The 14816-nt window shown below is 41.2% G+C and overlaps 1 protein-coding gene across 1 annotated transcript in view; it reads right to left on the bottom strand.

Annotated features, from left to right (window-relative positions):
* Positions 1–14816, bottom strand: part of sema4c (sema domain, immunoglobulin domain (Ig), transmembrane domain (TM) and short cytoplasmic domain, (semaphorin) 4C) — a 114811-nt gene that overhangs the window by 46800 nt on the left and 53195 nt on the right. The window contains exon 3 of the mRNA XM_034693048.1: positions 6647–6845. Coding sequence (XP_034548939.1) covers positions 6647–6749 — 103 coding nt within the window. The 5' untranslated portion in view covers positions 6750–6845. The remainder of the gene's footprint in view (positions 1–6646; positions 6846–14816) is intronic.

The raw sequence follows: 14816 nt of genomic DNA, 5'->3' as shown, positions 1-14816 counted from the left end.
CAATCTTCATTCATATAGTTCAAAATCATTCTTTTACAAACAGAGCAGGTCTAGACCGTACTCTATGTTCTATTATTAAGAAAGACCCAACATCAAGACAGGACAAGATCTAGTCCCATCTTATAGACAGGACTCAGCCTGATCTCATCTTAATCCACCATGAGCAGAGCACTTTGCAGCATTTAGCAAGTTAGTAGAAACCTCCAGCAGGACCAGATTCATGTTAGACACAAATCTGCTGAGACCATGTTGGTGTTGGTAGTGAGAGAGGAATGGAGATATCTTAGAAAATGTGTTCCATGAAGTGTGATAAAATCACATGTGCTCATACCTTTTCTTTTGATTTCATAATGAGGGGAATGCACAGCCATGGGTTTCAGTACGATGCATGTAGGGTTAACCAGTGCATCAGTTCAAACACAGCTCTGACACTACAAAAAGGTGCTCTGGTTGAGAGCAGCACTTTCATTTGAATGCACATGCCCACTTGCCCACACATGAGCAGGCACAGAGCCTGTATGACAACAGAGAGCGCTCCAGGTCCCGACATCTGGTCCTGGCTGTTAATCTTCGTTGACCAATCAGCGCAGGGTCGGGGGATGAGTGACACTCATAGCAGATAAAAAGCAGTGATGAATCTCTTTCTTCAATCCTTCCCACCACCTCCCCATCTATCCTCCCAGTCACGCACAGCCTCTCTCTGCCTTGCTCTCAACCACTCATTACTGTAATTGGAGGGTTTGGAGAGATACGGCTGGAGAGAGAAAGAAGGGGGGGAAAAAAAGAGAGAAAGGTTGAGAGAAAGGGAGAAAGTGGGAGGATTCTGGAGGTCAGAGGGCCAGCCTTTTTCCTCTCTCATTCTGTTCGTTATTTTCCCTCCAAACATCTCAATCTATCCTTTTTTAAAATCAGGGACATGCATTTGCTTTGGCTTTTCTTTAAAGGGGCACGGCTTGTTTGGAGCATCAAAGCGGGCCACATTTTCAAACCAAATATCAAGTTTCTAAGGGCTCTGTTTGACCTCTTCACCTCCCTCTGTCTTTCCCTTCTCAGTCTTTCTTTCTTTCTTCCTTTCTTTGTTCAACCACAGCTGCTACGTTTTATCATAGCTTTGGTTTAGTGGCCTCTGTCATTGGCCTGAGCTGAGGACTGTACGTGTCCTTGTGTGTTTGAGTGTATGAATCCATGAGAAAAGGGAGCTGAAATGATAGTGTTTGAGAGTAAAAGACAGAAAGTAGCGAGAGGAGACGATGGAGATATTGGCTGGAGTATTTTCTGCTGCCAACAATGCAGAGGTCAAATAAGGTGGTGAAAATAGCTTAAAACAACGTAATGGATGCTCCAATCATCTGTGGCCAATTCAGTTAGAAATAGAGGGATAGAGAGCAGAGCAGGGTGTTTCACAGAGAGAGTGAAAGAGGCAGAGGTGAAAGACTGAAAACAAGCTAGCCTTTCAGAGGAGAACTTGATACAATATTTTTTAAAAGTCTTGCAATTGAATGAGACCTTGACTTCTGAAATGAGGAATAACATTTTACTTCTCATACAGAAGTTGAATTTATGCGTTGTGAAAAGAAGGTGTGCTCTATTTATATACATTTATATAACTGCCTTACATTGTATACGCTGTTAGCTTGTAGGAGATTATGTTAGCAAAGACAGATAATGCTGTGTATCTGGCATTACTGTATGACTGTACCCTTTGGTCAGATGGTATTACACTACACTTTATTACTTTGCGTTACACCTTATCGTCTTCTGTCTTCACACTGGTCCTAGCCAGGCTAAAGTCATATGATATCCTTATTAAGTTAAATACAAACAGGAAACAGCAGAGGGTTAAATTAGACGTTTTAAAATATCTATTTTCCCGACAAATGAAATACACTTTGTTTCAACCAACTGCTGCAAAAATGCATTCAAAGGCATGAAGGAAACCTGGGTTTGCAGGATGTAACAGTTATAAGACCGGATCATAATACTCAGGTATGAAGACAATGCTGTGGTCAACACAAAACAGACAGTGATAGCAAAACATGTTTTCAAAATGAGCTACACTACCAGTCACAAGTTTGGACACACCTTCTAATTCAATGGGCTTCATTTATTCAAATCATTTTCATTTTACTGAAGACATCAAAACTATGAAATAATCTGGTTTTGCCATAATATGGATTACAACAGTAGTCAAATCGGGCTATCCATTGTATACTAACCCTACCTCTGAACAACACAACTGATGGTCTCAAATACATTAAGAAAGCAAGTCATTCTACAAATTAACTCTTGGCAAGGCTCATGTTAATTAGAAACCATTCCAGGAGACCACTTCATGAAGCAGACTGAGAGAATACCAAGAGTGTGCAAAGCTGTCATGAAGGAAAAAGGGGGCTGCTTTACAGAATCTAAAATATAAAACATATTCTGGTTTGTTTTTTAAACACTTTTTTGTTAATTAAATAATTCCATATATGTTCTTTCATAGTTTTGATGTCTTTGGTATTCATCTACAGTGTTTAAAAAAAAAAAAAAATACAAACCCTTGAATGAGAAGGTGTTTCCAAACTTTTGACTGGTTGTGTACTTGTCAATAGTAAGTTAAAAACCATCACCGATGCTAGGCTATCAACTGTGCAGATGAGGTCAATTTTATTGCATATTTGAGCTAATTCTAAGAAATCCTGACCCAAACATCAATGTCCCTTTAAGTGTAAGCTGCATTCAGAAACTTCCCAGAGCTTAACTTTGTGTTGAATGAATTATCTGTGCTAACTGGAGAGCAGGATAGATCACAAACTACACTACCTGGTGCTGATGTATGAACTGTGAGCCCAGTAACTCAGAGAGCTACTGCTGTCATGCCGTACTGAACCCTGCTGTTTGAACAACTTTCTTCAATTTTCAGAAGATGAATTAGAAAAACATAAAAACCAAATGATAGTTTATCTTCAAAGTAAGTTTTCAGCTAACCCAGTGATTTAATTGCATGATAACACAACCCAAGGTTGGCACGATGTGTTTACCTCATACAGATATTCTGTGTTAGCTGTTGAAGAGGAACACCGAGCTGAATTACAAAAATCTACACACAGAATTTGATTTCTCTTTGAAAGATGAAGCTCTAAATAATCCTTAACAAATGCACCCATCGCTCCTGATTTTGAAAAGCACCCAGCTAAGTTATAAAAGGAGGGAAATGAATAAAAACTGTTATGTGTGGTTGAAAGGACCTTTAGCAAAAGATAATGAATGAGGAATTTGTTCAGTCTAAACATAAATTTGATGTGAAATATAACCTAAATAAAAGTTACATTATATCAGGAAACATGCACTGTGTCAGTGACACAGTAAAATTACAGCCATCATTAGCAGATTCACAAAGGCCATACATAATGTGGGTGTGTAAAATGTCCCATTAAAAAGCCAGTGGAGATTTTTTACCTCTGCATAAACGTGACAAGAGGCTGGTGAGGAATATCAACGGCCTACGACGCACACCGATGACATGTGAACAAAAGGACAACAAGAAGAAGACAGAAAGAAGGACAGAAAGAGATAGAAGGAAAGGAAGGAGGATGTTTGTGTTTCTTCTTCTGCAACCTCATGTAAGCCACATGTAATTGCTGGGTGGGGGTGGTGGTGCTGCTGGTTGGAAGGAGGAGGGGGTAAATATTATCTCTTCAGCCATCTCTGCCCTACCGACCAACTCCCTCACACACACACACACACATACACATACACACACCCCTCCCACACTCCCCGAACTTTCAAATCCCTCAGACTGCCAGCCTAAGCAGTACACACACTCACACACACATATATAAACAAAGGGGGATTAGATAGACACACTCACCGCTGCACACACACTCTCTCTGCACAATAAGGTATAAACACACACGCCCTCTGTGCCCCCAAATTTTCTCTCACTGAGTTTTTATCACTCATTTCATTTTGTCTTTGTCTTGCAAACTCTCTCTCTCTCTCTCTCTCTCTCTCTCTCTCTCTCTCTCTCTCTCTCTCTCTAACACACACACACATATTAATAAAGATGTTTGTGTGTGTGTGCAGGCAGAAAACTCCATGCAAAATGCAACTAAGGGTGAGTGGCCTGCAGAGACAGTGTGTGTGTGTGTGTGGCTCCTCTGTCGTTCCTCTGTAGCTATACTTTCAGCCCTTTTAAGGCAGTTAGCAACTGACCTCTCTCTCCCACTCTTTCTCTATGTCGCTCTACCTGTCTTTCTCTCTCTAGCTTTCTTTCCATTATACATCCCCCCTCTTTCTCTGTCTCTCTCTTCTCTCATTTCTTTCCTCTCAAATCCCCCCCTCCTTCCCCCCTTTCTGCAGCTTTGTTTTTCCATTTCGTCTCTCCCCTATCTCCTCCCCAGCACTGCAGCGAGAGCCATCCATATAAGTCATTGAACCCAGTATTGAGCCTGAAATCTCATTTTTCTTAAACCAAGTGGAGGAATCTGTCAATGCGTGCCATAACTCCACTTGTTTCCAATGCAAATCAATTTGTGTTGAGAATCTCTTTGCGCTCGAGTGCCACACTCAAATCAAGTGTGATAGAAGCGTCAAGATCTGCTTTATTCTGCTCACGACAAGGCTTTTATTTTGAAGACATTCATGACAAAGGAGTGAAGCTGCAGTAGAAGTGTGGAGTTATCTTGTCTCTACAGGCAGGTTTACTTGCCAGTATATCTGAAAAATACAGAAAGTTAAAGCAGTTGTGCAATTTTCCGGGCTTTTTCCATATAAGACCATGTGTTTGCAGCTGTCCCAGTTTGCCCTGTCTGGTTTGACTTTACCAAAAGTGTTTTCCAGACAAAGTGCTGCAGAGAGCTGACCCACTCTATGCCAGCATTAGCTTTCTATGTCATACTGGGCTATTGATGCCCTATCGATGTTTCTACCCCCATCCTGTGTCCTCACATCCCATCAACACTGTAGCATGGAGGAATATAAGAAAGGAGGAGGGCTTTCTGGGTAAAAAAAAAAAAAAAAGGAGGGGTGTGGATCCATGATAGCGGCATGAGAAAGCAGCTTTTGAAATATCCCCACACCCCTCCACGGCCACCGAGCACCATTCTCCTGGAGAGAGGCTGAAATCGGAGCTCTTTGTGAAAACGCTATAAGAGCATTTCGGGCTCATACGATGAGCTGCAGCACACAAAGCAAAAAAGAGGGGAGGGGAGGAATAAAAGACAGGGAGAAAGAGGAGGAAGAGAAGGGAGAGAAGAGAGAGTGATAAGGCATGAAAGGTGGGGTAGGTCGTATAGAGAGGTGAGATAGCTTTTTTTTACTATATTTTCTACCTCTCTTTATAGTGTTTCCCTAATCCCCAAGAGAGAGAAAGCAGCACTTCTCCTTTGAGGGATTAGAATAAAACAGACTATTTCTCAGCTCGCAACAATTGGGATTGTTCAGCGAAGAAAGCTGCTGCTGGCTGCAGAGAAGGGCTGAGATAAAGAGTGCAAATACAGTTGAGCGCGAGGATTAGACTCATGTATTGTCTTGCTGACAGCCAAACACAGGCTCTTAACAAAATCAGAAATCATCCATCTATGATATAATGGAAAATCCTCTCCTGATTGTTGTCCTGGAATACATTTGCGCTGTTATTACTACCCAGATAAATCATTCCAGGGCCGACCTGCAGGTTTCTATCAACAGTTGTTGGTCAATAAATTCTGTCTGAACGCCTTGCCTTTGTGAATTGAGCTGCAGACAGAAGAGAAAATAACAGATAGAAAAAGTTTGAAAACTTTGGAGAAGTTAGCTGAACTCTGACATAAATAATTTCCTGTTGTTTCATTGTGATCCTGGTATCTTTGGCACAACAGACAGCAGGCGGCTCAACTTTAACAAGCTATCCACAGCAGTCATGTTTAATCATGCATTTCTATTTACATCCACCTTTAGAGTGAGATGATTGTCTTCTTAGAGACTGAGTAACAAGCCCACGACTGACAGTCAGGAAGCTCAGCTGCAGCAGCAGCAGCAGCAGCACAGGACGGAGGGAACAGAAGCTCAGGTAGCTTCCCGGCATGTCAGCAGCTGACACATAGCTAATGCAGTTCACCAACTACTACAACTACAAGCCGACACAACATTAACAAGCTTCAGGACTCATATTAATGCCACCTTTCACAAGCTCCAGTGTGATAGTGTGCTAATTGGCTATCTCACGTAATGGATGCCAATTATACAACCCTCGTCTTTCTCTTCTTGTGAAATATGAAAGTATGATTACTTTACAGCTAAACAACAATCATAAGTAGACTGGTGTGAGCTTACTCTATTTATCAAATCAACTTGACTCTAAGCTCTAGTACAAAGTACAAGTCTGAGTCATAAGTGCTCGAGTCCAAGTCCAAGACCTGAAAATCAGTGCTTGAGTTGGGCTTGAGTCCAGTTCTTGGACTCTGATAGGCTATTACTATCAACGGTAGAATTTGGTAATGGTTATCCGACTCTTGTAGTGGTATTTTCAAGATTTGATGTGTTTTTAATAATTTTCAAAGCTTTACTTTTTGGGTTTTTAGACGTTAATAAGATATGAAAAATAGCCTGTCCAAATCTGTAAAGTTTAACATCCCTCTGAGATTAAACTCTTCCATCAGCTGGTATTAAATTGCTCACTCACCGTGGTATCGAACAGTCTTGCGTGGTACCGGGTTCCAGTTGAGGCCCAGAGACTTCTCCCATCCAACCAGAAACACCAGGAGCAAGAACTTGGTCCCGCCCATGTCGGCTCCCTTTGACGGAACTCGCCTTGAGTAATTGATCGAGGGATCAATCAGTTGATCGGAGGGACTTCAGAGAGCAGCTCGGCTCCTGGCAGCCTGCCGAGAGGAAAAGAAAAACCAACACATCAGCAGGAAGCAGCTATTCTCCTCTTTTATTAGCTTGGTTGTTTATCAGAAACTGTATTGTCAGAACAGAAGTTCCGACTTGAACATATTTTAAAAACAGACACACAAAACAGTTCACATTCTCAAGCTGCACGGGGAGATAAATTTCTCTCTTTGAAAACATGTACTATAAAATTAAACACCGTCATCAAAATCCTCAACAATGTAAAACAAAAATGAGTTATGCAAATCGTTAAAGCCACCCCGGACCAGCTGTAATCACAATATGTGCCTGTGTGTGTGTGTGTGTGTGTGTGTGTGTGTGTGTGTGTGTGTGTGTGTGTGTGTGTGTGTGTGTGTGTGTGTGTGTGTGTGTGTGTGTGTGTGTGCGTGTGTGTGTATGTGTGTGTGAGTGAGTAAGTGTATTAGCCTGCCAACAAAAACAAACCAAACATTTTAATGACTTTTGGCCGAGGGGGTGAGGGGAGGTGATGGAGGGAAGTTTCCTCTGCCCCTCCCTCACTTGGAGCGATAATCCAGCTATCGCCACTCAAAAAGCTCAGAAAAAGCTTATCGCCGCACTCTTGTCAAGCCCATTCAGCAGCAGTATATTAAACCGGGGCTGAGTTATCAAAGTTAATTGGCGCTGGCGTCGCATCAAACAGCAATGTGTTGGGAAATGAATGTCAAGCAAGGACAATCCCACAGCTCTGTGTTGTAAATGAATTGGTTTATACCTAATGAACATGTCAAGTGTGGGGCTACAGAGTGACATTACAGTCTAATAACAGCACAGGATGATTGACTTGTTGCGCTGATGCAGGTGGGAGTGATGCAGAGGAGGGCTTCACACCCACACAATCACACACGTCTGCATTTGTATTCCTGCGAGGACCTGCTTTTAGTCTTTAATTCATTTTGAATATACTCAGACACATCAGTTTGTGGAATACATTTTTCTTGAGTGCTCTCAAAACCAAGCTGAAAAGTGTCACTTATGAACAAATTACAGCAAAGTCAACCAAGAACAGTGGTGTGGGAATATATTCCTTCTTCAATACAAGCTTACTTTCAACTAATGGAGACTTGCAGTGTGCAAAACCATCAATTAATTTTCAAACAAAGAAAACAAAACAGTCCTTTATCATTTTGGGCTTTTTTCAGTGGATTTCTTGCAGCCACCTGTGCTGACAAATCAATGTGAAGTATGATGCTAAGAGGAAGATAACACTTCAAATAAAGAAGACATGCTTTTACTTTATGGTTCAAAAAGGGATCCACTCAGATCGCATGAAACATATTTTGCTGTGTCAAACGTGATGTAAATAAGGTCCAGAATTAACACGTAACGGTTTTTGAAGATATTTTGCTACTCTGTCTGTTGTCAAGCTGCCGCAGTGTCTTCCTGCTTCCTTTTGCTGCCGTGTTGAAACATGTAGCTCTAGCAAAGTTCAGACAAGAAGACTATAAAAGCAATCACAGCAGTTTTTTTTAACTCTCCTCTCCCTCGTTCAATAGCTCACCCGCTTCCAGCTGCATGCTGCAGGCTGTCATCCAATAGCTCAGTGGCACGCCCTTATCACCAGCCTATAAACTTTCTGCTGTCTTTTTAAATGTGTCTCTCTCTCCTGCTAGTTCCTTCTTACATTGATGGTGCGCACCCCTCCACCTCCCCATCTCCACCTGGTCTTTGCAAAGTCAATTCCTAGGGTTCATCAACCACCACCACCAGTGTCTGGACTCTAGGGGGATTTCTTCTGCTGCCAAATTCACGCATCCTATGCTCACAAAATGATCCCCATAGAGTCCTTACACCAAAGATTTCTGTCATGTTTCATTATTCATTAATTTGTGAAAAATAACATTTCATCTTCAAACTGTGTCTCTCCTGATTGAAGTAAAAACACTACTGCACACTTGAAAAAAGCTTCAGATTTCCAAGTTAACAAGTCAAGAGTAAGCACTAAATTAGGTTGAAATATCACAGAGCACTTCAAGTCTGAGCTAACACCTTTGAGCTAAGCATACAGGTGCAGCTAATGAGGCTGATTAGTCCTCATTTAACATGTATTGCTATACAGTGTTAATATTGACTTAAAATCAGCTTTGAAATGCAAAATATTGGAATATTAAAATGTGATTAATCATGCTTAACTATTGGAATTCAGTGATTAATTGAAAACAAAAAAATAATGGTTTGACAGCCCTCATATCAAGTCTTGCTGATGTCCCTGAGCTTAACGCTGCACTGCTTTGGAAATACATTTTGATTGCATGCCTCTCAGTGGTAGAAACAAACAGCCACCTTCAGAACCTCTCCCAGTTACCAAAGAGTGTGTCTTAGCTTGGTTGTACAAAGTCTTATTTGTGTTTTAAATCCAAAGTGTGGTGAAGAGAAGAGCCCGCAGTCACCTCCTCCTGGTTGCATCACTGATCTTTCTGTGTGCTTTGAATTTCTTTGTAGTCTCAAAGTAATTTAGCACAAATGCAGAGCACGCTCTCTCCTCCAAGGTATTCATGGTATACTACTTGGTTGTACAAGAGAACTTTGCCAATAAATGCATACACTATAACACAGATCTTTATCAGTGAGTCCTTTCTTTAAAGGTCAGGAAATATCCTTGCCTGATTTTGCCTCAGGGTTTTCGACACACTGACTTAATCGGATAAGCGCTTTTTTTGTGCATGCTGAGGTCTGAGGGCTAATCGACAAAAAATATTTTCACAGGTTTAATGTGGACTCTTTCTCTTTGAAAAAAGCAGTTCTAATAAAAGCCTTTTCACAGTATCTGCTTGGATTATCTGGAACAACAGGCTCCTGTCTAGTCGTGACAGTGCTGTTACATTTAAATGCCACTTTTAAATGCTGTGAGTAGAAAAAAGCAATATGTTGTTGTATATTGTATTGAAATGGCAGCCAAAATCTCTGAGATGGATGTGTGAACAGCCCAGCACTTAAAAGCAACCCTTATCTGCATCACTAGACACAACTGGGAGAACTGAAACGTAAAAAGAGATGTGCTTTTTCTGAAGAAACTGACATTTAAACTAAAGGTTAGCAGTGGAATTAACTTCATCTGAAACTCACTCAGTAAAACGTTAATCAAGTCTAATTACTCAAAATCAAACCAATTACTGAACTTTAATGTTTCAACCAAATTTCATACAAGACACATGCGCACAAGCATGCACACACACCATCTGTAGGCTTCCCCGTCTGCACCTGCTGCTCGGTATCAGCAAGTGAAACGGCACTTTTGATAATGCACATTGGAGAAGGGAATCCATTGACTTTTAAACAGGCACCAAATGTCAAACTGCATTTACTTAAACACAGAGTAAAGACAAAGAATACCTCTGTGAATGCAACACTTTTTATGACTCCTATGCCTTCGTCTCATGATCTGTTCGCACACCTCAATATCTAATTCCAGCGCTGGCAAACAAACATTTGGTCTATTTGGTGTATTGGCAGGGGAGGTAATTGAGATTTGGAGATGTGAGTTTGTGCATGTGTGTTTTTGTGTGCCCACGTCCAACCAATGTGATTGTTATTGATGACACTTTTGAGAGAAAAATAAGAAGTGGCTGAAAGAAGAAAAAAAAAAATCAAGGCCCCTCCACAGTCCCCTGCCCCCCCCCCCCCCCCCCCCCTCCAGTCCCTGATCAGATCATGGCGACGTGCTGTTAAATGAGCGTGCTTAAACGCTGGGTTTTTGCTGAGAGCTCTTCAGGCTTCGCAGTGCTGACTATACCAGCTTTATTGGATCGATGCTGGAGGCCATGCCGGCCAACGCTTGAGTGAGCCCAGATTGAGATTGAGATGGAGGGAGGGAGTGAGGGATGAGGGGCTGAGAGAAATAGTAGAAGAGTTATGGAGAAAGAAAAAAAACATGTTTGGAGATGTTGCGGGAGGCTTGCAATTTTTCTTTTTTGTTTCTCCCTCAACATCCACTCTTCTATCGCTGTGCTGTGGGGTAACGAGTGAAGTGGGCATCCTGAAGGCCGGATTAAGTGAGGAGGCAGTGAGCAAACACTACGGGGGGAGATGAGCAGGAAGAGGATGTTGAAGGAGAGATTCAAGGCATCTGCAGAGGGAGAAGCCTGAACACTTTAAGTGTGCACCTCTTTCTCGTTTTCTGTTTGCTGTCTCTTTCTCCATTTTTCATTCCGTCTCTCTCCCCCCCTTTTCTCTTCCTTCAGTTGGTCACGAAGAATTTTTCCAAAGAGACAAAAATATGTTGATTTTTAAATTTAGGCAAGAAGTAAAGGATAGTGAGAGAGGGTAGTTAGAGCTCTGACAGGGTGAGAAGGACCTCGACATTAAGTGGGAGGCCTCATCTCTCTATTCAAATGTCATTTGTAACGTTATTTGAAAGTCTAAAGATTATCTGTAGCCTACATAGATGTAGTAGCAAAAAATAGAAGTAAATCAAAAATGCACGCTTTAAAAATGTTTACCTTTCTTTTACTTTATTGCAATTATTTTTTTATAAGACTAGTAGTTTGTAAAAATGCTAACTAAAATCACCTACACTAGAGTCCACTATAGTAAGTTTGATGTTTGTTGTGGTGTTTAAAAGTTGAGTGAAAGTATTGTCGACTCAAAGCATCCCACAGTTCTGAAATGAAGTATAAAACTGATAAACTAAATACTGTGACAATATTGAAACTTAGCATGGTGTCACATTGATTAAGTGGTGTGTTCTGATTTCATAGTACACAGTGTTGTGTATGTGAGAAATGCCTGAAATGTACACGAGTCATAAACAGGGTTCCCACTCTTTTCCAGAGATCATTTTCCAGGACATTTCCAGGACACTTTCAGTGATGATCAAGCTGGTATGACAGTCTAAATTAAGTTCCTAATTTAGTTCCTAAATAATCTAATATGTTCCTCTCAGTGGAAGTCTACATTGAAAGTCTATGGCTATCCATGAAATCATCTCTTACATGCTTAAAAACGATAGCAAATTGATTATAGAATAATGCAACCACAGATGTACAGCACTTCACTGTATTAGTGCAACCAAGTAACAATGATGGCCAACTCTCATCTCAGCTTTATATTTTCTCAAAAAATATAAAATTAGCTAAGAAAAAAACAAAAGAGCCTGCAAAGGAATCTGGAAGCTGCCTTACTGAAATAAATAAATAATAATCCGAGGATCAGTGCATAAATTTACCTAAATAGACTAAATGACAATAAATGGCCACAAATGTTGAATGGAGATGTGTTTTTTTTTAACTTTGTCAGGTCGCATGCAGTCATGTTGGAATAATTTTCCAGGACAATCTGTGATTTTCCAGGACATTTTACTTTTTCTCCCATTTTCCAGGTGTTTTCCAGTACTGGAAAACTAGTCAACTATTTTCCAGGTTTTCCAGGTTTTCCAGGACGCGTGGGAACCCTGCATAAAGTGTTTCATTCATTTGCAGGAGTGTCGCGCAAATGTGCTAGCAAGGGCATTATGACGCTAACGGTGGTGCTAGCTCAGATAACATATAGCTGTACAAGGACTTTTAAACCCACCATGGGCAGAGTCTTCATTTCAGTTTAGTCTGATGCACTAAGCTGCTTTGATGACATTTGGCAGAGACAATTACAACAGCGCCTTTATGAAAATTGAGTCATTCACCACAGAGCAATAACAATCAGCTTTGAACAGATTTGCTAGCTACACCATTGTTTTATGTGCAGTGTTGCTCGCTTCTTCTCTTCACTCACACCACTGTGCTGCTGAAATTGCACACTGAATTTTGAGCCACATCAGCTGAGAACTTTATGAAAGCCGGGGGAGACAGCTGGAGTCGGTCTATGATGTATTTTTCTCTTCTTTCTATCAAACCCCTCTCTTATGATCCCCTCGCTGTGCCATAAGAAGTGAGATTGAGCCTTGCTCTCCCCTGGTGACCAAATTAACTCTCTGGCTCCGTCTCTCACCACGGCCTCTTTAAGGTCCTGCCGTCTCACATAACTCTGCAGGCGGTATCAAATCATCTTTTTAGCTGCTGCTGTTGTTGTTGAGCCTGGTTTAGCTAATGAGCTGAGACACGGCAGCCTAATAATATCAGTCACCACTCCACAATGGAGGGCTCATTAAAACACTGAGAGAAATAGGCCACATGTTCTGATTAGCTCCTGTGTGTGTTTTGGCTGTGCTTGTCGATTTGTGTGTGCACGTGCGTGTGTGTTTCTCGTCTGAGTGATCTCATGCGTTTATTCCTTGTTAGTGTATTTCTTGATACTGTAAGATGAGTCCCTGTAGGGAGAAGCAAGCGGGGTCGTTTCTTCGAAGTGAGCGGATGTCGGGGAAAAAAGAGAAAAGGAGACGAACGTTTTCAACCCCCCCTTTCCTCTTTTTTTCACCAATGTGACTGTGTTTTCCGTTGTCCTCTTCCTGCCCTACATTTTCCTCACCTCCTTTCCTTGCATCCTCTTCCAACCCTTCCTCTGTTACTACAGCTACACACACACACACTCACACTGACCTCTTGTGCAGCCCCCGGTGATTGCTAGTCCTTCCAGGCATTGCTTGACTTTAAACCTTGACCTCTGACCCTCCCGTGGGTTACACAGAGCTGAGCCCATCACCCACCGCCCTCCACTCTGACTATCACACTAGGACAGACTTAATGTCCATTAACCCGTAACTTCCCCATACATGCACGCACAATCAAGTGCCGACGGATGGGCTAAGGGACAGCTCCCATCCTCCCCTCTCGCCTCCCTGCAAAACAAACACAGCAACTCTCTTCCTTCCTTCCTTCCTTCCCTCCTTCCTGCAACCCCTCCCCTATGCCTCCACCTTTACTGCTCCGGGAGCATTTACAAACACACACAAAAACAGTGCAAACTCTCTCTCACACACACATAAAGAAGCTGTTTCACCTAAACAGAACAAACTGGATCAAACGATTTCACACTTCGTGGATGGAGGGACGTGAGCTGCTCCAGGAGCTTTACGTCATGTTCCGCCCAGTTTGAAATCATTAGGGAAGCTGGAGCAGCATGGGAGCAAAAATGGTTGAACATGTGTGTTCTCAACATGCAATCGTTTCAAAGTAAAAAGGAGGGTGCAGTGAAAGACAGCTACACAGCCCAGCGAACACTGACCGGGATTTAACTTTGAAATTTGACTGAAACATGATTAAATCAAGTCGGAACATCCAAGCAAACTTTATATCAGCCAATTTTCTACTGGCTAAGTTCAGTGTTTTTGATCAATTGTTTATCTTCAAGGAAAAGTATGACAAAAATGTATTGTCAGGGCATTTTGTGCAGCTCTGACTACGAATGTAAAGGAACCTCTGGGTGCTGACGTAGTTGAGCCACACCAGACGACACAATGTTGGAGAAGAATCAAATGGCTAACGATGAAGAGGAACAAGTTATGTGTGAGAGGTAGTGGGACTGAAACCAACTTGTATCTCGTTATCTTTTTTAATTTTAGGTCATGATCCACAGTGTAATTTCATTTCCTTTTAAATTATGCCACTTAAAATCTCTGTTAAGATTTGTGAATGTGTTTTATTCCCTGCTTTGTAATATATTAGTAATACTACACAGACAGAAAACACACAAAGATACTTACAATATATAAATACATAGCTACACACATGTACATACGTTTTAATATATAATTAAAGTAAATTAAATACATCAACAAAAAACGTTTTACTTACTAAAAAACATCTTCAGTAAGTAAACTGCAGGAGAAATACAATATTAATAATACTTTAAAGATAACATCAGGTAATCAGACCTCTGTTTTGATTATTTCAGAATTTCCCACTTATCTCTATTTTAAATGAATTTTCATTTTCTACCTAATAATCCTTAAGAGTGAAAATAAAGTTTCTTAATGATGAGGGTTAAGGTGTGATGAATCTTATGGTAGGAGGTATCGACGAATACCTTAACCTTAACACCTTTTGTTAAACTCTGCATTTACACTTATG

The sequence above is a fragment of the Notolabrus celidotus genome, chromosome 9 (assembly GCF_009762535.1).
Source record: "Notolabrus celidotus isolate fNotCel1 chromosome 9, fNotCel1.pri, whole genome shotgun sequence".
Taxonomy (NCBI): Eukaryota; Metazoa; Chordata; class Actinopteri; order Labriformes; family Labridae; genus Notolabrus; species Notolabrus celidotus.
The sequence above is the reverse complement of the archived record's forward strand: the minus strand, read 5'-3'. Positions and strand labels throughout refer to the sequence as shown.